General features: G+C 45.1%; 1 protein-coding gene across 11 annotated transcripts in view; it reads left to right on the forward strand.

The window, feature by feature from the left end:
- ARMC2 (armadillo repeat containing 2) overlaps positions 1–25,287 on the forward strand; it is a 219,886-nt gene that overhangs the window by 187,556 nt on the left and 7,043 nt on the right. For 9 of the 11 annotated variants that reach the window (XM_077999240.1, XM_077999241.1, XM_077999244.1 and 6 more), the window contains 5 exons: positions 10,952–11,270; positions 19,539–19,661; positions 19,985–20,098; positions 22,133–22,265; positions 22,925–23,085. In XM_077999240.1, coding sequence (XP_077855366.1) covers positions 10,952–11,270; positions 19,539–19,661; positions 19,985–20,098; positions 22,133–22,265; positions 22,925–23,085 — 850 coding nt within the window. The remainder of the gene's footprint in view (positions 1–10,951; positions 11,271–19,538; positions 19,662–19,984; positions 20,099–22,132; positions 22,266–22,924; positions 23,086–25,287) is intronic. The other 2 variants (XM_077999239.1, XM_028847013.2) reach the window with 1 other exon arrangement.

Consider the following 25,287-nt stretch of genomic DNA (forward strand, 5'->3'; position numbering starts at 1 on the left):
CAAAAACATTTCTTTAGTGGTTCTCCAAATGGTTATTATTATGTAGCTGCCCTACCCACTACTGCGAGTTCCTAAACAACACAGACTTTGTCCTGATAGACCGAGATGAGGCTTGGCAAAGTAAGCTTGTAAGTGCTGAAAGAAAGAATTTTGAGTATGTGAAATGCTTTGCCACCTGTAAGGTGTTAAAAAATATTTTTTTCTAATACTCAAGTGCTTCCTCCTTAAATATGTGCTTTCTTCTTCCTAGTTTGGAGGAGGATATAATAAGAATTTTTTCCCACAATTTTCACATGGGTGGGCTGCCATAAACAGCAAAACAGAATTCCTTCAGAACAGCATGGCATCTTAGTTTCATGTTTCCCGTGGCCCAGGTGGCTGATCAAATGCGATTTGTTTTTCCTCTTAACGTTCTGATGTGAGTGTATTGATCTGCAGTGGTTACACACTTCGCTGCACCTGGGATTCACTTGCATGTTGAGGCTTAGAACTGATTGTGAAAACGTGAACCAGCCTTCCAGCAACTTAATTAAACAGAATTATTACTTCCTATAATAATTTTTTTTTTCAGCTCTAGGAAACATCCCTGCAAGACTAACTTGGGTTGTAGAGAAATACTTTGGAAGCTTTGTAGTCTCTTAATACACATAGCCATTGCCAAATGATTAGACAATCAGAGTCAGTAGACCTTCCCTGTTTTTGTTCTGGGAGATTAATATTGCTTCTGTCTTGAAAGCCTGAGGACTACATTTAGAATCAGCATAGGTTTCATTTTTCTAAGGTGCACTTTTAAATCAAATCATGTTTATGGCTAATCGCGTTTTCAAAAAACGTAGAAACAGAAATCTAAAAAGAACAAGAAAGAAAAGGGAAAAAACCCTTTATAGTGATAAATGAAATGTCACCTACACACGCCTCTTGAACTGATCTTATCAGCGGATGGGGAGCTTCACAGGAAGCTGCCGGTCGCTGCTGCCGTCCACCAAGGGGGAAATCCTGTTTTGAACCAGGTAGCACCAGGGCTGGTTACTGTTGGAAGAAAGTAGAATATTTCCTCTCCATCTGCTGTTGTTTTCCATCAAAGGGGAAAAAAATTAGAATTACATGAGAAGATACCAAAAGTCACAAAATTTTCCATTATTTTTACATTCTTTTTCTCTTGTCAAGGTAAAGTCTGATTTCAACATATGAGAAGTCTGAATATACTTTACATATTCAAGTATATAAAGTCTAAATCAAGTCCATCGACAGGAGGGGTTGTGGAGTGGTTTCACTTTTATTTTCTACACACCTATACTGTGAGGATTATTGAGGAACGAGGATTTATATTTACAAGAATTCATATTATTTTTTAAAAAGCATTATTACAAAGACAAATAATGGGTATTCAAGTGGTGAGATTTCTAATTTTTTCTTGATTTAAATCAGAGTGGCTCCCCAATTTGACTTATCGTCAGATTCACCTGGGGAGCTTTAAAAATACAGGTGCTCAGCTGGGCACAGGTGGCTCAGGTTGGCCTGTAATCCCAGTGCTTTGGGAGGCTGCGGCAGGTGGATTGTCTGAACTCAGGAGTTCGAGACCAGCCCGGGCAACATAGTAAACCTCTGTCTCTACAAGAACAATTAAAAAAAAAAAAAAACCCTGCAAAAATTAGCTGGGTTTGGTGGCCTATGCCTGTAATCCCAGCTGCCTGGGAGGATGAGGCAGAAGAATCACTTGAGCCTGGGAGATGGAGGTTGCAGTGAGCTGAAATCGAGTGACTTCACTGCAGCCTAGTTACACAGTGAAACCCTTTCGCACAAAAACAAAACACGCCAAAACAAGAAGAACCCTTAAGCCTATTTTCCACTTAAAATTTGGGTTTAATTAAAAATTTTGTTTTAATTTAAAAATAGAAATACAGGTGCTCAGGCCCTACCCAAAGAGATTCTGATTCACGTCTGGGATGGGGCCCAATAACCTACTTTTAAGAGACTTCTCAAGTGACTCAAATGAGCAGCAGATTTTGAGACCTGTGGTGTAACTTACTAAGGTGGTTCTTGAAAACCATTTTCTCCAGTATTGACAGCAGAGGGGTTCCCATAAAACCTCAAAAGATTTTAAAGTGATTAATCAAATCAGCCACACAGGGTCAGTCTTTCTCTACAGGAGCACAGCTGACAGTGGCTCTTCCTGACAAAGTAGGAACCAAGTTGACAAGACCCACCAGGTGCTGATATAGGCTTCCCAGTAAGTGGTCGGAACCACTGGCCCTTTGCCTTTTGCACAGGCAGCTGAGGAATGATTTCTTAGCTGGAGAACACAGGATGGTACATTCGTCTTTTCCACAAATTTTCGCTGCCAGACTTGTGTCAAAATAAGTCCTGGGACGAAACCTAGTTTGAAGGTGCCCATCACACTGATGAGGCTTTAAGCACTGGCCAGAGTGGCTCCCCCAGGAGAGAGGAGCACAGGCTCTACTCCTCACGACCCTTAGAGCCGCCTGTCCAAGGGAGGGCGTCTTCAGTTCAGTTGGCCAGACAAGCCGCCAGTTGTTGGTTCATTTGTTAGGTTAAACAAGCACCAAATTTCGTCTTTAAAATAGTTACTATTCCTGCAGATGGCCTGTTTTGAGACAGTGCGGTATATACCCATATCTAAATGCTGTTGTTTGCAACAGTTAAATTGAGAGTGATGAGTTCACTTAGAATATGGTCCGCTTTACACTGCCTCTGTTTGCACAATGGCCCTCAGTGAAGTGGGCCTCCGTTTCCATCTGTATGTGATGGTTGTGTGCATGGCCTGGGCTTCTGGCTCACCAACAGTCTCAACGAAAAGGCATCTACTCCTCCCAGCTCCTATAAATGACTTCCACAGGGAGAGCAAGGGAAACTTCTTTGGCTCTTATCTATGTAGTTAATTTGTCCAAGATCCATGATGCAACTAGTAACTCCAGTTCCCACACACACACAAACTGAGATGAAACAGCCTCTCGGTCGGCTTGAAGCTGTATGAAAGCTAAACTTTAGAGTTAGGTAAAATATCTATTAAAAACGCTGGCCAAAAATCAATTAAATGACAAATCTCGTTTAAGAAATGTGCACATATTGTCTGCTTTATGGTGTAAACTGCATTTGGTACAAAACAAATGTGCAAACAGATGGGCTTAATAACGAATGAGGGAGTGGGGTTGCTATCAGCCTTTGGGAGGCAGAGCCTGCCTCAGGAGGTGCCTCTGACGTCAGTGTTGCTACATTTAGCATCTCAGGAAAATACGTTTGGGTTTGTTTTTTGGAAGAACATGAAGGGATTTTCCCCATTTCTTCTGTAAATATCTGCTGGGCAAGAGATCTGGTAAAATGCCTCAAATAAGACTTTCAAAAGACTGGCAATATTTTTCAAAGGTCATGATCAAAAAGAACAATCTTTGTCTACATTCCTATCACATGTATCCATTGACCCACTGTCTATTTAACCCTCTCCACATGTAGATATGGTTAATTTCTTGTTTCTTTTACCACAGAGCTTCCAGATGCAGCAGGACTGTCGTCAGAGTCTTTGCAAACCCTGGGAACTGCCAGACTCATTCTTGGTTGTGCTGCTCTTAAAGTCCCACCTCTCCTTCTGTTTAGACTGCTATAGGCATAAGCTGCTGTCTTCAGCCATGTATGCATGCACAGTGAACGCTGATTTGGAATGCTTAGCCATCGTGGTGTCAGAAATGAGAGCTGGAATGTCTGAACAGTGTGGGCTGAAAGTAAAACCAACTGCCATTTTTCTAGCTGTTCATCTTGAATATAACCACAGCCTTTCAGCATTCCAGAAAGAAGGTGCCTTCTCTTTCCCTCCATCCTCTTTGGGCCATTGGATTGGTTAGGAAGGTGCCTCCACCCCTTCCCCTGGTGCCTTTGTAGGGTGACTTGGCTCCCAGCTTGCCCTCTGCCTCCTCCCTGACAGGAGCACGCCCTATGGCTGTCTTCCCAGCCCCTCTGCAGGCACATTCCCAGTGGGTGCCGAGAGCATTTGACTGAGCTTGCTCCTTTTTTCAGCCTTGGCCTTGGTCTGCGCCCCTGACTGGGCAGGCTGCACAATACGCCCTTAGCTTGTTCATTCTTTCCAGCTCCTGCTGGCTTTGCCCTTGTGGAACTGGCTCTTTCCTTGCTCAGCACGGAATCCAAATGCCTGATTTATGTCTGCTGGCTTGAAAAAGAACCGAGCACAGTGAAATTCTAGCATTGCCCTGGTACTTTTGAGTGACATTCAAAGGCATATCGTGGGTGCTCAATAAATGATTGCCGATAGAATGGATAGATGGATGGGGGAATCAAGCATAATCTCTTCTGGTTTTAAAATGATTTTCTACTTAGATTCTTGGCTTTGAGTCTCCAACATTTCAGATTCTTCTATTTTACGTAGTTAAACACGTAGGCAAACTCTTGACCCACTTTCGGTGCCCTATGGTCAGTTAGCATTTTTGCGGTAGTGCACAGTCTATCTTCCAGTTTGCTAAAATTTATCTGTTCTTCAAGCCACCTGCAAGCTCAATTAATGTTTGGGTTTTGTTTGAGGGTGGGAAGGTTGGATAAACAAAGCAAATTGTAAATCCTGATTCAGCTCTCAGGCACGAGAAGTTTGTAACCATATTTTAAACAGGGCATTTTGATTAATTTTCTGGTTAATAGAGGTTTCAGATTTTAAGCATATTTACATCCCCTTCCATTTAAACCCATTCTTACAAATCTTCCTAAAATGTTTTCCTTTACTTAGTGGAAGCAGTTCCCTCCTAAGTGGAGTCTGCTGAACATAGTTTATTCTTTCTGTGACAGCTTGATATTGTTTCTTCCCCACAGTCAACGTTATGCACATGAGTTATTTTAAGGTACGGTAGGAAGGGTGTGGGAGTCGGGGAGGAATGTGTTCACTTTGGCTGGCTGTGGGCAGAGAGTAATGTGAGGTAGCACAGAAGTGGTCGCACGGGGCCAGATGGTGCATTAGATGCTGGCTTTGACATTCATTTAATAGGCAGTAGATGTTTTTGAGCAAAGGGAAGAGCTGTGCTTCAAGAAGTGGTGTTAGGGTTGACGGCAGAGGGAGGAGCCTGGAAAGGGCCTCTGACAACAGTCTACAGGCAGATTAGGTCCATGGGCAGGAGGGAGCTGGGGGTCATTTTGAGACAACAGGTTTGAGGAGACTTGGTGACTGCTTGGTGAGGGGATGAGACAGGGAGGAATCAGAGATGCTGGGGCTGGGGGACGGGGAAGATGATGATGATGAGCAATGAAGAGTTGGGCTGAAGGTGGTTTTGGAAACCATCTGTGTGTACAGAGATGATTGTTCAAGTCCTGCTTCTTCTCTTCACCAGTGTTTGACTTTGGGCTTACTTAATGAGTCTCCTGAAGCCTCAGTTCCAACATCTCCAAATAGGGGTAAAAATGTCTTTCATTGGCTTTAGGCCAATGTCTCTCCCATGGAAAATAACATTCAACGGCTGCTGCCAATGCTGCCACCATTGGAACTCAACATAGACCATCCTGGTGAGCAGTGCCCTGTTCCTGGTTTTATTCCAGTTAGAGTAATTTCATTCACAGGCTTGTGGGGCCCATTCAGATTGAGTAACTTGCTTGCTCACTGGGGCACAACATCTGCGAAACTAATGACAATATCCCCCAGGCTCTAACTGGAAAGCTCTGTTGAGGTCAGTCTTCTTCCTCTAGGTGTACCTGTTTGTCTAAGCTCTGGTTGGCTGTAGCTGTTGCTAGGCTGATTCTGTTTTAAGTAAAATTAGAAAGTCGATATGAACTGGTTATACTAGACTGCCTTCTTTAGAAAAAAAAAAAAAGATCTCTCTTGATTCATCTTCATTTTGCTATTTCAAAACCACATAGTTATGATATGAATATGCAACATTGTGTTAAATTTAATAAAAATGCTGTAAAAGTGGAGTGTTAATTTATAGATGATTCTCAGATATTGTCTAAGAATAAAGGAGAGAATCTGTGGCTCAAAGGAGAGCTGCATATTGATGAAATCGTTTCTGCTGTGGAATTGGTGCTTTCTCTAAATAGATGATTTTGGCCTTGGTTTAATTTTTACAGATCTTTATAGAATATTAAGTAATATTTTATAGACTTGAGATGGCTTGGGCTGTGGAACAGTAGACAATCTCTTCATGATCCCGCCCAGCGCAGACCTTGGTTCGGTTGGGAGGACCTTGGAGTGCACAGTTTGGGAGCAGAGGCCACCCATGGTGAGGAGAGGGGCCCTGGAAAGCTGTCTTGCTCAGCCTCCTTCAGGATTCCAGACGAGTCAAGACAAGCCCTTGCATGGAGATAAGAAAACACTACCTCTGCTGACCTCCTGTGAGTCGGCTTCTATTTTGGCCTCTTCCATGCTCCCTAGATCCATGTAGAATATATTTAAGAAAGGTGGGGAAAAAAAGAAAAGAAGAAGTACCATAGCCAACCCTCAAAAACAGGACAAAAACAGTCAGCAGAGATAGCAGTTGCTGGAAGTTTGGTGCTGCAGACGGTGCAATCTGCCATCCCATTTGTTGATCTCGCATGCCATGCTTCAGTTGGCACCACGGCTGCCAGGAACCACCCCCTCCTTTTCCATCTGAAGCAGGAAAAGCGGTATTATAACAGTGTTAACTCTTCCTGCCCTACAGCCTAGAGCTGCTTCTTCTGTACTGGAGGCTTAATAATCTTGGCCACATTAGGACCTACAGAGATGAGAGAATGGGAGAATTTTAGAAGAGTAAGGGGCCTGAGGGAATTTTTAGAAAAAGAAAAGCAGCACTTAGTCTTCGCAGATTAGACTGCATGTGACAATGGGGAGAGGTCATTTGAATTTTGAAGAATGATGCCCACTGAGGAGATCTGTTTTTACCAGGGATCTGATCTAAATCCTGGCAAATCAACACTGACAGCGGGAGGTGGGACAGGGCTGGAGAAGCCTACTGAGCTGGACTAAGAGAAAAGCAAGATAGGTAGATGGAGGTGAAATGGCAAGGCCTAGGAAGAAAAACAACAACAACAATTCAGCACCCTTAGAAGATGCCATGACATTTCAGGAGGTAAATCGTTTAGTCCTGGTAACAATTTAGGGTGTAGAATGCAGCTATTAATTAAGTTACTTAAGCAATCACTTAAAATCACTCATAATGCATTTCCTGTCTTGTTTAACGTGCTTTTATGGAAATGAGAGAAGAGAGCCCAATTCCAGGAACATGGTGAAGTCCAAAACTTATTAACATCACTGTTATCAAGTGTACGAGGGAGACTGTGGTTTAGATTGTAAAAGATACTGTGAATAGCTTTGTTCAGATGAAAGAAGTGGAAGTTATCATTGTCAGTGAATTAGTTAATTTGTATATGTAAATACTTAGGACAATGCCTGGCACAGCATAAGTACTAATAAGTACTATGTGTTAGTTGCTGCTACTACTGTGCTGCTATTGGTATTAATTATTAGGATTTTCAGAACTAAAACTCATATAGTCTTTAAGCAGAAAACATGTATCAAAGTTTACACAAAAATTGTATTTATAGTCTTCAGCATAGAAAATATCAGATGAAGTTCTTCTTTAAGATGCTTAATTCTTGGAAATACCCTCTGTCGTGGTTGGAAAACTGATTTTCTGCTTCTCTGTTGGGTCTGATCAGGGTGGAGGAGAAGCCACCAAATCAGAGCCCAGGGCAGGGCCTTTGCCACCAGGCGTTACTTGAAGTAACCCTCTATTTCATGTGAAGTGGGATTCAAGTATTATAATCAGATTGTGTGTGCTTGTTTTAGACTTAAGGCCCATAAATGTCAGCTTCTTTAGGGAACAGTCAGGTAATTAAAGAATGAGAAGATGACCCCTGGCCCAGGAAGGAGATAGTTCCAGATACTCTCTCAAACTAATCCTCTTCAAACTGAAAACAGGCTGGGCACACTGGCTCACGCCTCTAATTCCAGCACTTTGGGAGGCCAAGGCGGATGGATCACTTGAGGTTAGGAGTTTGAGACCAGCCTAGCCAACATGGTGAAACCGCGTCTCTACTAAAAGTACAAAAATTAGCCAAGTTTGATGGTGCATGCCTGTAATCCCAGCTACTTGGGAGGCTGAGACAGGAGAATCACTTGAACGCAGGATGCGGAGGTTGCTGTGAGCTGAGATTGCACCACTACACTCCAGCAACAGGGCAACACTCTGTCTCAAAAAAAAATTCCATTATTGGGTATATACCCAAAGGAATATAAACAAGTCGTTCTACCATAAAGACACATGCACACATGTGTTCATTGTAGCACTATTCACAATAGCAAAGACACAGAATCAACGTAAATGTCTATCAGTGGTGGATTGGATAAAGACCATGTAGTACATATACATCATGGAATACCATGCAGCCATAAAAAAAGAATGAGATCATGTCCTTTGCAGAAACATGGATAGAGCAGGAGGCCATTATCCTTAGCAAACTAACGCAAGAACAGAAAACCAAATACCACAAGTTCTCACTTATAAGTGGGAGCTAAATGATAAGAACTCATGGACACAAAGAAGGGAAAAACAGACACTGGGGCCTACTTGAGGGTGGAGGGTGGGAGAAGGAAGAGGATCAGGAAAAATAACTATTGGGTAGTAAGCTTAGTACCTGGGCGATGAAATAATCTGCATACCACAGCCCCATGACTCAAGATTGCCCATGTAACAAACCTGCTTATGTACCCCTGAGCCTAAAAAGTTAAAAAAAAAAAAGACTTTTCTGCTGCCCACCCAACCCCATGCTCCCCTCCACATTTCTCTGCATCTCACAGCTTCCAAGGTTGAACTCAAATTCTTCCGTGATAACTCTGCTGAACCTGACACTGTTCCCGGAGCATCCTCTTTTCGAAACTCTTGTAAGACTACTAGGCCTGCACCACCGAGTTTATTGCTATTAGTTAGCATTTTATTGCTAGGACATAAAAAGAGTTCACAGCAGTGCCCTAATCATTGGTCAATACAATTTGTGCTTTGCCTGTTGTATCTCATGTGATCTCACAGTACGAATTGTGTCTCCATTTTGCAAATAAGTTAATGGATGCACAGAGAGGCCAAGCACCTGTGTGAGCCCAGCCTGCCTGGCTCTGGACCTGGGACTCATAATCCGCTTCCGCATCTCGCTTCTTCGTCTGCCGTTTTAGTCTTTGCTGTTTCCCCACGTATGTTAGCTTTGTCTTCTCAGTAGGTGAGAAGCTCTTCAGAACACTGACTCTCAGACTTGGTTATGTGTGTGTATTCCTAGGCCCCTGGCATTAAGAACTTACCTGAGGACTAACATTCTATTTCCTGGGGTGGAGTCAGGAGCAGGGTCTCCTAACTGGATGACCACTGTGGTTGGTTGAATGCTGTGAGTTGAAATGTCTCCAAAAATGAACTCTCTCCTGGACCATCTCCAGTTTTTGCTGTAGCATTAGCCACGGTCCTTAATGTTTGGCAAATGGTGTCCGGTTGTACAAGCAGCAGCCTTGCTTCTCTGCAGTGAGTGTCAGGGAAAACTTTTGGTTCTTTTAGCAAGAACAAGCAGGAACAAGTTGGTATTGGCAGAGAAGGCCTAGGTAAATCCAAAAGTTGTACTTTGCCCCCAATCTTCCCCAATTTCCTGGCCACACCCGACACCCTGGCATCGCACCTGGACATGTGCTCCTCGATGAAAATGTGCCCAGCCCTTGCCCCTTTGTCCCTTTTTCTTAAGGCTGCTGCTAATTACTGACCCGATCAACAAAGTCAGGTTTATGATCGTCCCTTCTGGTGACATATTTGCATTTTGAAAGGAGATAATTCTTTAACTGTTCTGCAAGAAGGCAAAGGAGGAGAAAAAGTACATGACACCCTGTATGGGAGGCAGATGTTAGTGTAGAAAGGACTCTAGAGTCTGGGTAACCCTAGAATCAAATCCTGACCTTACCCCTCACCAGCCATGTGACCTGGGCGGCTTCTCCAGGCCCTAGTTTCTTGACTATAAAATGGCACAGTGCCTGGCACTGTATATATAGATATAGATATAATACCATCCAGGCCAGTTGTAGCCCTCCAATGAGTATTCATTTAAAATCTCCTCCTCCCAGGTCACCTTCGTTGACACCCATGGGGAAGGCTGGTCTGGACTCATATCTGGACATTGTTGTCAAACTAAAAGCACAGTGATTTTTGTATCTTGTTTAATTTTAAAATGTTCTCAGCTTAGGGTTTGTAAAAACATTTTAAAATTGTAAAATATAACCTATATACAGAAAAGTGCATAAAACAGGTATGCACAATTCAGCAAGTAATTATAAAGGTGTCACTCATGTAACCACCACCCTGGGCAAGAATTGGTAGATACTGCCTTAAAGTAGTGTAGCTACGTAACGCGGCACTTCTCCACGCTGTGGAGGGGCAGTTTTGGCTGTCACGTCTGGAGAGGTATTGTCATCTAGTGGGTGGAGGCCAGGGATGCTGCTAAATGCTCTACAATGCACAGGACACCTCCCCACAACAAAGAATTATCCAGTCCCAAGTGTCAATCCTGCCCAAACTCAAAAACACCATGCTTCAGCAGGAGATGAAATTTTAAGGAAAGATTTGGAATTTCAAGAAACCGGCTATTGTCAAAACTTAGATTTCCATGACACATTTTTAGTAATGCTGTCCCACTCAACTAATTGTTCTCTGAAGGAGAAAAAGAAAGGCGAGCCAGAATTTCAGATGAAGGATCTGAAGGTAAGAGGCGTTGCTGGTCGCATCAGTCAGTTTGTATTCTTTCATTGCTGCCAGGTGCTTATAATCTCCTCTCTCACTTTGCACTGCTCTTGGGAATCAAATACTGTACAAGTGAGTCGAAGCCAGATGTGTTCCATTTTACTATTAATGCAATTGTGAATAAATTAAATACTATCTTCTGCCCCACAATGCGTTCCAGCCCCCTTTGCACTTGTGACTCTGTCTTTTGTTTATTGCAGGATTTAGTCGTCCGTGTTGTTTTTATTCTTGGCAACCTGACGGCGAAAAATAACCAGGCTCGTGAACAATTTTCCAAAGAGAAAGGGAGCATCCAAACTCTGCTGTCATTATTCCAGACGTTCCATCAGCTGGATCTGCATTCCCAGAAGCCGGCGGGCCAACGAGGCGAGCAGCACAGGGCGCAGAGGCCGCCGTCAGAGGCAGAGGACGTGCTCATCAAGCTGACCCGCGTGCTGGCCAACATTGCCATCCACCCGGGCGTGGGCCCGGTACTGGCTGCCAACCCGGGGATAGTGGGCCTGCTCCTGACCACGCTGGGTGAGAACCGCGGCCCACTGGCCGCAGCAGGCACAACCAGCTTTCCCGCAGCCCAAATACAGTTCTGTGTCTGAGGTGTGATAAGGATTTTATTAGCACAAGTGGCTCCCTATGCAAAAGTCTTAGCTGTATGAAGGAAATTCCCTCTTCTGTTCAGAACTGTCTTAAAAGTAATCCAGATTTTTAGAAAAGGAAAAGAAAACATAGTAATAGAGATTATTACTAAAACCCACCAAATTGTACACTTTCAAAGGGTGAATTTTACGGTTTGTGAATTACATTGCAATTTTTAAAAAATTATACTTAGCAACTGGAGAAAACTTGGCTAAACTAACCACAAAGAGTTTAAAATTCCAAATATTTGAGTTTAAAATCCCACATCCCAAATATTGTGGGCAATCCACGTAATTAAAATTAATTCCTTCTTTTTTCCTCTTCGGGTTCTTACATTATTTGTAATTACAGTCCCCAGTCATTCAAGTCCTATTAATTCCCCTTGTATTAGTGCAGATTGCCATCACAAAATACCACAGATTGGACAACTTTGTCAGAAATTTATTTCTCGTGCTTCTGGAGGCAGAGAAATTCAAGAGTAAGGTGCCAGACAGTTCAGCTCCTGGTGAGGGCTCTTCGTCCTGGCCTGCAGACAGCCACCTACTCACTGTGTGCTCACATGGCTATTCCTTGGTGCAAGCACTTGTGGAGTAGGCGACAGACTTTCTCTCCCCTTCCTCTTTTTATAAAGTCACCAATCCTATCATATTAGGACCGTACCCTTATGGGCTCTGTAACCTGCTATATCTCTTCAAAGCCCTATCTCCAAATACAAGCATATTGGGAGTAGGGCTTCAACATATGAATTTTGTTGGGCACACAATTCAGTCCATGGCAACCCCTACACTTTTTAGGCCTGTCATCTCCCTGCTAGTGTGTAGGGAAATTAACTGCAACCCAAGGTAATCAATTTTGCCACTACTAGCTGGGCCTGCGGGCTCAGGCCTGTAATCCCAGCACTTTGAGAGGCTGAGGTGGGTGGATCACAAGGTCAGGAGTTTGAGACCAGCCTGGCCAACATGGTGAAACCCCCTTCTCTACTAGAATACAAAAATTAGCTGGGCATGGTGGTGTGCACGTATAATCCCAGCTACTCAGGAGGCTGAGGCAGAAGAATCGTTTGAAATCAGGAGGCAGAGGCCGCAGTGGGCTGAGATCGTGCCACTGCACTCCAGCCTAGGTGACACAGTGAGACTCTGTCTCCAAAAAAAAGAAAATTAACTACTACTAACCATACTTGTGAAAAATGTTGTTGTTTTGGAAGGAAGCTTAATGCCTGACACAAATGATGTTTTGGAGGAGCAAACTGTGAACTCCCTGCTCCCCCTCGCCTCCACTATTCAACTCAAGAGCCATTTCCTGAGCTCTTTCTGGGTAATGAGTTCTGTGCTATGCATTCAGTTTTGTTTATTCTGCTCAGACTGCCATAACAAAATCTCATAAACTGGGGAGCTTCAACAGACATGTATTTTCTCACAGTTCTGGAAACTGGAAGTCCGAGACCAAGATGCCAGCAGGGTCAGGGTCTGGTGTGGGCTCCCGTTCCTGGCCTGTGGTTGATTGCCCTCTCACTGGGTCCTCATGTGCTAAAGAGAGCACACTCTGGGGTCCCTTCTACTTCTTGTAAGGGTACCAGCTCTACTGGATAAGGGCCCCACTCTTCTGACGTCGTTTAACCTTTATCACTTCCCCACACGACCTAGCTCCAAATACAGTCACATTGAGGGGATAGGGCTTCTACATGTGCATTCTGGGGGACACCAACATTCAGTTTAGAACAAGGTTTTAAAAATGGAGGCTGGCATGTGCTTTCAAGGAACTCAGTGTATTTGGCAGAGGGACATCGGGTGCACAGACAAGAACCACAGTTTCTGAGAAGGGCAGAAGCGAGGCGCACACAGCTAAGGGACGGGTGGCAGAGTCCGGCTGTGGGCGTGTGAGTGACAAGGCCGTGCTTCACTATGGAGCTTTACGGTTGAAAACGCATTTTCATATCTGTTAGCTCACAACAATGTCAGGGCACGTTTTTGTTATTTTCATCATTTCACAGATGAGGAAACAGGCTCCGCGAGATATAGTGACTTTCACAGGTCACAAAGTGAGCAAGTGGCAAAGTCGCTGGGCCCCTGACCTGTGCTTCCCCGCACCCCACATCACATGTCACCCGTCTAGAGAAAGGACTCTTCAATTCTGACTGGGATCTGCACCATGACTTACCACTTCCGTGTAGATAACTCAGCAATCTCTGTGTTTCGGCTTGAACTCTTTTCCAAGCTGCTGACTGCACATTAAGCCGCATGGAAGAATATGCACATAACAGTGAGAGAAATTCAGTTTCTGTTCCAACCTCAAAATGTTCAGCATTTGCTCTGTAGCATGCCCGTGTCTGCTGAAGCTCCTCTCCCCTTCCTGAGATCCACTCACCACACTGAGCAGGGCTTCTCAGCCCAGGACCAGGGATGTGACTGCTGCAGAATCAGCTGTGGGACTCATTAAAATACCCTTTTTGGTTTCTGGCCCTTGCCCAGAAACTGCCTCTATAAAATGTCATTAGAGTCTTGAAATCTGCCTTTTAATGCCTCCTCTGCCCCCAGGTGAGTCTTTTGTCCATTAAGTGTTGAGACCCAGTGCTTCAGGGAGCCACGCTGGCTTTTCTGGCTCCTCAGAATCTAGCAGAAGCCTGAAACCCACTGGGAAGTTCTCATCTGTTGCTGAATTAATGCTTTTGCCTGACTGTGGCTGCCCAGGAAGGGCCTGAGGACCAGACCTCGAACACCTGGACTGGGGGCGCATGGCTGTGAACAGCCAAGGAGTAGAGTTATGCATGATTCATGATCCCACAATTGTTAATATTCACATATAAAGTGAAAAAACTCCTCATCTTATAAATATTTTATGAGCTTAGAAATTACATTTCTACCTATAAAGGAAGAGTGAATAACTTGCTTTTGACTCAAAAGAAAGTGATGCTTTGGGGTAGGAGAAAGAGGGAAGAGGCTGGGCATGGTGGCTTACGCCTATAATCCCAGCACTTTGGGAAGCCAAGGCAGGCAGATTGCTTGAGGCCAGGGGTTCTAGACCAGACTGGGCAACATGGCAAAACCCTGTCTCTGTTTAAAAAAAAAAAAAAAAATTAGCTGAGTGTGGTGGCACACGCCTGTGATCTCAGCTGCTCAGGAGGCTGAGGTGGGAGAATTACCTGAGCCCAGGAAGTCAAGGCTGCAGTGAGCCATGATCGCACTGCTGCACTCCAGCCTGGGCAACAGAGTGAGACCCTTTCTCAAAAAAAAAAAAAGAGGTCCAGGCGTGGTGGCTCACACCTGTCATCCCAGCACTTTGGGAGGCCAAGGCAGGTGTTATCATGAGGTCAGGAGTTCGAGATCAGCCTTGCCAACATAGTGAAACCCCGTCTCTACTAAAAATACAAAAAAATTAACCAGGCGTGGTGGCAGGTGCCTGTGTAATCCCAGCTACTTGGGAGGCTGAGGCAAGGAGAATCGCTTGAACCTGGGAGGCAGAGATTGCAATGAGCTGAGATTGTGCCACTGCACTCCAGCCCAGGCGACAGTGCGAGAACTCCGTCTAAAAAAAAAAAAAAGGCTGGTAGCGGTGGCTCATGCCTGTAATCCCAGCACTTTGGGAGGCCGAGGCGAGTGGATCACTTGAGGCCAGGAGTTCAAGACCAGCCTGGCCAACATGGCAAAACCCCGTCTCTACTAAAAATACAAAAATTAACCAAGCATGGTGGTGGGCGCCTATAGTCCTAGCTACTCAGGAGGCTGAGGCAGGAAGATCTTTTGAACCCAGGAGGTGGAGGTTGTAGTGAGCCAAGATCATACTGCTGCACTCCAGCATGGACGACAGAGTGAGACTCTCTCTAAAGCTCCCTGGCTGCTCCCGATACAGGTGGTCAAGGGCCTCCCTGTGAGAAATGTTTTAGTCTCTGTATTAGAGCCTGGTACCATATGAGGTTGAGCAGAAGTGAAGAAACCCTGCTCTCCCGTGATGGCTCAGGCCTCTTGCCTCCTATGCCTTAGGCAGTTGTTTGGACAAGCAGGTGATCCCTTCTCTATTCTCTCCTGAAAGATTTTATCTCCAAATAAAAGTTTATAGAAGAGCAAAAGTCACCCCTGACAGGGGGTCACCCCCTTCTACCTTCCCCTTACATGACTCGACTCCTGGGTGAGTTTCTGAGCCCTGCTAAGCCCTTTCTACACTGGTCTCTGGGGATTTCCTACCTGTTTTATCTGCATCTGTGTGGAGTGGTGATCACATTCCAGGAACGGCCTCCTGCCCCCTCCGACAGGCCTGGCAGCTTAGAGCATCGCAGGGCCAGTGCTGGGCTGTGACTGTGACTATCGAAAGGGCCTACCCAGGGCTTGGTTGTGCTGACTGAAGTCAGAGTTGCTGCTGTCCTGTTTACTCTCAGAGCTGAGCACTCCTCCCAGCCTGATGGCTCTTGTGGCATGGCCCCCTCGCCTATTCACGTGGGAAGGGCATCCCTTGGGTTTTTTTCTTCCTACCTCCCTCTAGCCCTGCACCCTTCACAGGGAGTTGCTTGTACCCCAGGACTTGCCTAGAGAGGTCAGCCTCATTGCAGAGGGTCTTTTAAAAATCAATCATGTTTCTAGTAAGAACTGACCCTCTCAGTATGTCACCAGACTCAGAGATTTGCTGACTTAGTGGCAAGTCCAAATTCCAGATTTTCTTGTATCCGTGAGTCAATTATAGAGGGTAGGATGGTTCTGTCATGCTTTTTTGGAAGCAGTCTATTGCCCCAACTAGCTCCAATGGGAACTCAGCAACACTGGGTCCTTGACTTCAGCAGGGTTCTGTGGAAAGAGTAGGATAGTAGGGTCAAATAGACCTGGATTCAGATGTGTGCTCTGTGAAGTCAGGCGAGGTATTGAACTTCTCTAAACCTCAGTGTTCTCATCTGACCCCTAAATTCATCTTTGAAGTCCTAACCCCCATGTGATGGTATTTGGAGATGGGGCCTTTGGGAGATAATTAGGTTTAGATAAGGCCATGATGTGGGGCCCTCATGCTGGAGTTAGGGCCCTTATAAGAAGAGACACCAGAGCCTGACCGCGCAGGCTCCCTGATCTTGGACTTCCAGCCTCCGTAACTGTGAGAAAATAAATTTCTGTTGGCTCAAGCCACCCAGTTTATGGTATTTTATTATGACAGGCCAAGGTAACTGAGACAGATGCACCTTTCGAGAATGAATTATTGTGGGTGTGAATTCTTGTAAGTGCATGTAAAACTTATTAGTAGCTGACTTTTGGGGGTTACATGCATGTAAAGTGCCTGGTGCTGTTCATGATAAATGCTTAGCAGCTGTGAGGACCTGCCCTCTAGTTCCAGGTACCGGACACCACTCCTGCTAATCAAACGTGTGGTCCTTTGGGAGGTTAGACACCTAAGAGCTACCCTGCATGTTCTGGACAAGCTAACGAATTCTCCTACCAAGGCAAGAGAAATAAAACAGATCCCCAAACACTGCCCAAGGCCTAGTGTCATCAGTCAGGGGCTGGAGGAAACCAAGGCTGTAGACCCTTTGCCCAAGAGGTAGACATTCACCTGAGCCGCCCCCCATGAGCGGTCATTCTGGATGGCCCATCTGTTCATTTAATAAGCACTTACTTAGCACCCACTATGTGCCACGCATTCATTTAAACCCTTGAATGCATTTAAACTTTGTAACAACTCTAGGTGCAATGATCATGCTCACTTTACAGTCAAGGAAACACCCACTATGTGCCACGCATTCATTTAAACCCTTGAATGCATTTAAACTTTGTAACAACTCTAGGTGCAATGATCATGCTCACTTTACAGTCAAGGAAACTGAGGCTCAGGGAGGTTAAATAACTTGAGTAAGGTCACACGGCCAGTGAGTGGAAGCACAGGGTTCTGGCTTCAGAGTCATGGCCAAAGCAAGAGGGAAGAATTTTGGAGGTCCTCTGTCCCTTCTTTTACCATAACTAGGATATTTCCTTACAGTAGAATCCATATTGATAACCAAAATAATTCAGTTCCTTATTCCCTTTTTATGTACTTAAACTAAAACACAGGAAGTCAGGTCTTTCTTTATTCTTTTTCCGAGTATCCATTAAGCGTCTACCACGTACTGGGCCTGTGCTGTCTGCTCTAGCGGGAGGGCACTGGCGGAAGGAACAGTCTGCGCCTTCTGCAGCCTACCAATGACTGAGCGCTCCTTTCAACATCGTAATTTATAAAAAGGCCGTTCTCTTCACTGAACAGGAAAAGATGGCCAAAGGGGGCGGTACTTAAGTCAGAGAATTTAAGAACAAGCACAGTCCTCTTCCTTAGCTCATAGCCGCCCCGCTTGCTCCCCGAGGAAAAACTTCGGTTTCATACAGGAGATGGGGCCTCCCTCTGTCACTCAGCCTGCAGCGCAGTGGTGCAGTCTTGGCTCACTGCAACCTCTGCCTCCCAGGTTCAAGCAGTTCTTCTGCCTCAGCCTCCCAGGTAGCTGGGATTACAGGCTTGTGCCATCACGCCGGGCTAACTGTTGTCTTTTTAGTGGAGACGGCGTTTCACCATGTGGCCAGGCTGGTCTCATACTCCTGACCTCAAGTGATCCGCCCACCTCGGCCTCCCAAAGTGCTGGGATTACAAGCGCGTGCCACCACGCCCGGCTAATTTTTTGTATTTTTTGTAAAGACAGGGTTTTGCAGTGTTGCTCAGCCAGTCTGGTTGCCCAACTCGTATCCAACTGCCTACCCCTCCTCTCCTGGGGGTGCTTCAGAAGCATATCTGAAGCTGAGCTCATGACCTGTCCCTGAACTCGGCCCTCCTCCTGTGCCCTTAATTCAGGCATCTACCCAGTTATGTGCACCCAGGTGATTCCTCTCCCTCACACCCCGTCCAGTCTCTGCCAAGCACAGTCTCCACTCTGCCACATCTCTGCCATTGCCCATGTCCGTGCTATGTTGATGCCACTGGGACCACTCCCAGCTGCAGCCCTGCATCTGCTCTTCCCGACACTGTGGCCAGAAACGTCAACAGATGAGTCTGGACACTGAGTGGGAGGCAGAGACAAAAACCCCTAAGGGCCTTATGTGCTAAGCTAGAGGATCAATTATTCTTGCATCCAGCACTCACTATGTGCCAGGCACTGTTCTAGAAGCTGGGAATGCAGCCATGAATAAAACAGATACATCCCTAGGCCTCAGGGAGCTGACATTTTAGGGCTGAAAGACAAACATTAAACACATATATAACATCAGGTGGTCATATGTGCTATGGAGAAAATTAAAGCAGGGTAAGAGAAAAGAGAACAGGTACTATTTTAAATAGGGAGGTTACGGAAAGTATGTCCAACAAGGCGGCCTCTAAGCGACTGCTTGGAGGACGTAAGGAGTGAGCCAAGTGGCTAACTGGGAGGAGAGTATGTTCCAGAAGAAAGTTCAGCAGTGCACGGGTTATCAGGCAGGGGCATGCTGGCATATTCCAGGAGGCCAGGAGGCTGCTGTGGTTGACCCTGGTGGTCTGGGAGTAGGAGGAGCAAATGAGGCCAGAGAGGTAAGGCCTGGAGCTGCCAGGTAGGTCTTGTGGACCAGACAACGTGGACTATTCATGGGTTATGAGGTGGGTGGCATTAACTGACTTGCTTTTAAAGGATAACTGTGTTGAGAATAGATTTAGGGAGGCAAAAGTGGAAGAAGGGAAGCCAGCAAGTGCTGAGAGATGAATCAGGGGTGGTAGAGGAGGCCAGAGGTGTCTTCTAGAGTTCATAGTCACGGACAGATCATGACCCCAGGGCCATTCTGTTAGGAGGCGGTGTGCGAAGTAGGGCAAAGACTCCAGGGAGGAGCCCCTGGGAGAGCCTGAGAACCCAGAAAACAGGCGGGAATAGAGATGGCTCCGCTCACTGCCATGTTGGCCCCTTTGCTTTACTTCAGACACAGAGCCCAGATCAGCCGGGCTTTTCCAAACCTCCTGGCTGCAAGGATTGAGTTGACAGTATCCTCTCCGCTCTGGCCAGGAGCTGGCCCTTGTATTTGGGGCATTTCCGTGCAGGAGGAGTCGGGGGAAATCAAGTGGTAAAGCTGCCTCTCCAGGGCCTTTGTAGGGACCCTGCCATGACAGCAGCCTGCTCCTGGCCCTGCTGTTGCTGTAGTTACAACGTGCTTGGTTCTACTCCTGCAATGGGTCTTTGACTCCCTTATCCTCACTTCATTTCAGAATACAAGTCACTTGATGATTGTGAGGAGCTGGTGATCAATGCTACAGCGACAATCAACAATTTATCTTACTACCAAGTGAAGAATTCCATAATTCAAGACAAAAAGCTATATATTGCTGAATGTAAGGTTCAGAGTCGGATGTGGATAAATGAGTGCTCATTTGAGGTTTCGATTTTATTAACTAAACACAGAGCTGGAGACATTACTATCTTCTGCCTTCTGGTACAAAAATGTCTTACTTAGAACCTGATGATTCTAAGAAATTAGAATATGGGGAAACTAGAAATGGGAAAAATTAGTTTCTTAGTTCTTGCTAAAGTCCCTTACAGTTTGTATTTTATTATCATTTTAAAATTATCAGTATTTAGTATGATGTTGATTTCCATTAACCTTTAAGTTAAAACTTAAATTCACTGATTTAATTTCTCTGGTCGCCAAATCCAGTGCTCTTAAAGCTTCTTGTCAGTAACAACATGGATGGAATCCTGGAGGCTGTGCGTGTTTTCGGAAATCTCTCCCAGGACCGTGATGTCTGCGATTTCATTGTGCAGAACAATGGTGAGTTAATGACACTAGAATTCATAAACATTCACTTCTTGCCAATAATCAGCGGAGTGGTTTTGGAGCTTGAGTCATTACAGTGTTGTACTTGTTTCTGCTTTGAGATTTGTAGAGCTCTGTGTTTAAGGCTCCTGGCTCAGGATGCCAAGATGGACCTAGGCAGTGTTCCCCTCTCCCTTGTGAATGGCCTTCTGTGCACCAAGATGGGGTGTGTGTATGTCTAACAGAAACAGTGAATCTTGAGTCATCACTTCTGTCTGGGGGCATATTCTCAAGAAGACATTCTCTTTTATGTACTAGAATATCTATTACATTTTGCTTATAATAGCAAAAAGTAGAAACAACGTAAATGTCCCTCAACAGACAAGAGGACAAATTCATTATGGTATATTCACGCAATAAAATGTTCTCTAGCATTCAAAAGCAATAGAAGGATATATACAGAGGAATGCCATGAATATAAGTTTTAAAACATACAAAACTATCTTGGGTATTGCTTCTGCATAGGTATTCATGTAGTGATGCTATACAGTATAAATAGTAATTGGAAATAGTAAACTCCAATTTAAGACAGGGTTCAGGCTGGGTCCAGTGGTTCAACCCTATAATACCAGCACCTTGGGAGGCTAAGGTGGGAGGATTGCTTGAGGGCACGAGTTTGAGATAAACCTGGGTAACATAGTGAGACACTGTCTCTACAAAAATTAAAAATTAGCCAGACAGGCACATGCCTGTAGTCCCAGCTACTTGGGAGGCTGAGGCAGGAGGATCAGCTGAGCCCAGAAGTTCGAGGCTGCAGTGAGCCATGATTGTGCCACTGTCCTCCAGGCTCGGAGACAGAGTGAGAACCTACCTCTGAAAGATAAAGATTAAAAATTAAAAAAAGACCGCATTCACCTTTGGAAGGAAAGGGATGTCCAAAGATTATCATTAGACCTATAGTGTTATTTATTATCAACAAATAAGAATTGTTTATATTTATTATGCACATGCTGTTTGGAATGTAATGTTTTATTTCTTAAACTGAGTGGCAAGTACCCACATGTTTATACCCTTTGTATGTCTCAAATATTTTTGTATGTCTCAAATATTAGTATACTTTGACTCTTTGTATGTCTCAAATATTTCATGTAACAATAATAATTTTAAAAATATAACTTCCATGTTCGTAATGGAAAATTTCAATAATACAGATATAAAAAGCAGCAGCAGCAAACCATGCTCCAGCTCTCACTACCTACAGATAACTGCACATTTTGCTGGGCACTCTTTAGCCTCTTAAGAGCACATATGTATGTGATGTTGCCTCTGCCAAGCTCACTGCCCAACCCAGTCAACAGGGCCGGGGCTAGAACAGGGCAGCCCCTCTCAGGTGCATGCCCCATGGAAGGAGGCAGGATGCACACTTCACTCACTCTTCCCCAACCCTTTGCTCAGCATCTGCTGAGGGATGAGAAAACAGGACAATCGGTTCCCAGTTGCATTTCCTAGGAGTAAGGGAAGCTGGTTCCCCAGAGGCGGGAGCCTGTGCTGCCCTGCGATGTCCCCACACTGGAAGGCCTGCCTTGCCACAGGTTGGTTTTCAGCAGTCTGAGTCTTACACGTGGCCCTGGGAGACTTCAGGAATGATCCCACCGGGAGCCAGCTCCCCGCTCCAGGACTGTGTATTTAAAGACAGTTGCTGCTGGAGGTTCAGGAAAACCCTTGAGAACAACTGGCAGTTAGATGAGTGTCACCTGTGCTCCCTCGTGTCCACCAGCAGGGACTCTTTCACTGCCGTGGAGAGGCAGCTGCTGCCTGGGTCAGGTGTTGCAGTATCTGGGGAATGGGGGAGCCGGCTCTGGGAGTGGTGGGTATTGGGGAACCCACTGCCGGGTGATGGATAAAGCCTTAGGAAGAATGAGTTAAGTCCCTTAACAGGGATTCTGGGTTTGCAAACCACTCCCCATTTCCCCTGTACCATCTGTAAAACAAGAGACAGCTGGGAACCCTGGGCTTTTACTGGGCTGCATTTGCGCTCTTCCCTCGTAGTCCACAGGTTCATGATGGCGCTGCTGGATGCTCAGCATCAGGATATCTGCTTTTCTGCCTGTGGTGTTCTCCTCAATCTCACTGTGGATAAAGACAAGCGTGTCATCCTGAAAGAAGGAGGTGGCATTAAGAAGTAAGTTTCCAGGTGTAGGGTACTGACTCGGGATCTGAAGGACATCGTGTTCTCGGGAGCTTGGGTCCTCTCATCATTCCTGTGGGGCAAAGGGATTTCAACATTGGGAAGCCCCTAAGCTGAGGCTGAAGAGGGAGTTTAGATTCCACTGGCTACTTAAAATGGTGCAGAAATAGGCCGGGCATGGTGGCTCACGCCTGTAATCCCAGCATTTTGGGAGGCCGAGGTGGGTGAATCACTTGAGGCTGGGAGTTCGAGAGCAGCCTGGCCAACATGGTGAAATCCCGTCTCTACTAAAAAGATAAAAACTAGCTGGGCGTGGTAGCGCATGCCTGTAATCCCAGCTACTTGGGAGGCTGAGGCAGGAGAATTGCTTGAATCTGGGAGGCGGAGGTTGCAGTGAGTGGAGGTTGCAGTGAGCCGAGATCATACCACTGCACTTCAGCCTGGACAACAGAGTGAGACTCTGTCTCAAAAAAAAAAAAAAAAAAAAAGGTGCAGAAGTAGATTATTGCTACTTTGTAACCACTTAATTTTATAAATAAGGAATTATTTTAAGTGATCTCTGGATTATACTTACGTATCACAGAAGAATAATCATGCTAACAATATTAAAGACAGATTCTGACCTAATAACTTCTCAATTTGAACTTTACTAGGTTAGTGGATTGTTTAAGAGATTTTGGTCCTACTGATTGGCAGCTGGCCTGCTTGGTTTGTAAAACTTTATGGAACTTCAGTGAAAACATCACTAATGCTTCGTCATGTTTTGGAAATGAAGACACCAACACACTCTTACTCCTGCTCTCATCATTTTTAGGTAAGGCTCTTGACTATGGTGAGTCTGTGAGTTTTATCAGAGTGTGAGATAGTTTTTTTCTGTGACCTGTTCAGATAAATAGTAGTATGCATTTGGGTGACTATATTTCTATAAGCAACAAGAGTATGTTAAAGATTACTATAATTTGGAACTATCTGAAGAGGCTGAATGCTATTTACGATGGGGACAGAAGGACTTTCAACTCATTAGATACAATCATGATTTCTTCTGTGGCTTTTTTTTTTTTTTTGCATTTTCTCTAAAGTGCATAAATATAAGACCTCAGCATAAATGTATTTCTCTTGTTCAAAAGCATATAGACACTGTTGTAGTTGAGAAAATAGGGCTAAAAATGGCTAAAAGCTACTCAATTAAGTCGTGCTTTTAAATGAAGCTGTACGTTTTAATTAGCTACGTTAATTGTCATGTGGGTGAGGGCCTGTGAGACTATTTGGCATTACAATGGGGTTTATATCCTTGAAAGGCAGGAAATCACTGATACAAATCAAAGGAAAGAAGATTGTTTCTTTGCTTGTTGCTCTGTCACCCAGGATGGAATGCAGTGGCGCGATCACTGCTCTCTGCAGCCCTAAACTCCTGGGCTCGAGTGATCCTCCTGCGTCTGCCTCTCAAGTAGCTGGGACTACAGACACATACCACCATGCCCAGATAATTAAAAAAAATTTTTTTTTGTAGAGATGAGGTCTTACTATGTTACCCAGGCTGGTGTCAAACTCCTGGGCTCAAGCGATGCTCCCACCTCAGCCTCCCGAAGTGCTGGGATTACTGGTGGGAACCACCTTGTCTGGCCAGGATCATTTTTTACATTTAAAAATTTTTTATAATTTTAGAATACTTTTTTTTCATCCTGGGTTAATTCTAAAAACAATGATTTGGGTCAGTAAATGAGTGTTTTTAATAATCCTTTTTCCCAAATAGAGGAGATGTACCCATCACTGCCCAGCCACCATACTGGATCCGGGAGGCCATGTGGAAAGGCTCAAGGTCACTCAGAAGCCATAGGTGCTGAGTTTTTAAAGTTTGAGTTCAACTTCTCCACAACCTGAGAAAGCTTAGACACCTTTCCTTTACACTCCTTCACCAACCAGAGCAGAGGCTCCCAATCCTAGCTGCATAGCAGACTCACTTGTGGAACTTTTAAAAACACAGATTCTCAGCCGCTCCGAAATGATATGTTATCATCTCCAAGATGAGGATAATTAATGTCCAGCTTGCAGGGTGATACATGAGCAGATGTGTACAAAGAGCCTAAACACAGTGCCGGCCACATAGCAAGTCGTCAGAAGGTGGCTGACGTGCTCTGGAAACTTAAGTGTTGTAACACTATGCCACTAAGCAGGAATTGGAACTCAGGAGTTGTTTGAAAGAATTGGGTGTGCTAGGTCGATGTGAAATTTGGTTTTTCCAGGTAAATATAATTTTGTATATGTGTTTTAAAACGATAAGGAAAAAAAGTAAGCATTTTCTTTTAATCATTGAGCTTCACAGTTGGCTCCATGAGCATTAAACTGTCTCAGGTTGTAGGAAGCAGAAATGTATGTTCAGGTTGCCTTAATTCAGTTCTCGATGGTGGTAGAGCATTGAAATCAGCCGTGGAGTTAAAAACCCCCAAAAACCAGAAACACCTTCCCGGCCCCAGCCCTAGGAATTCTGATTCAGAAGCTCTGGGATGAGGCTGAGAATCTGTGTTCAGAGTTCCCCAGGTGAGTCTGATAATAGCTAGGATTGAGAGCCCTTGCTCTCGTTAGCAAAGGAGCTTAAGGGAAGAGTGTACAGACAAGAAAGAAGCCAGGAAACAAGACACTGCTCAAAGCCTCCCAGAGAGCCAGTCAGGAGCTGGGAGTCCCAAGTGACCCCTCAGCCGCTGGCGTCATGAGCTCCGCCCCCTGGGCTCCACCATTCTGGAGACGCAGCTGTGTTGTGTCCGCTGTTAGGGAAAGAATTTTCTCCCCACTTACTCCCTCTAGGCTCCTTCTAGATCATGGCTTCAGCAACCTCCAGGCTTCCACTTGCTGCCCTCCCTGTGTGTGTCTGTTGCCAGGGCACTTTCCTATGTCACCCACTCAGGGAGAAGATACGATTGGCTCAGTGAGTCACTGTCCTGTGGCCCAGGGCTTTCCTGCGTAGGCAGCAGCTACCCGGTGACAGGCTACGTGTGGTTTCCTTTGTTACCCAAGTCTG

This window comes from Macaca mulatta, chromosome 4 (genome assembly GCF_049350105.2).
Source record: "Macaca mulatta isolate MMU2019108-1 chromosome 4, T2T-MMU8v2.0, whole genome shotgun sequence".
Taxonomy (NCBI): Eukaryota; Metazoa; Chordata; class Mammalia; order Primates; family Cercopithecidae; genus Macaca; species Macaca mulatta.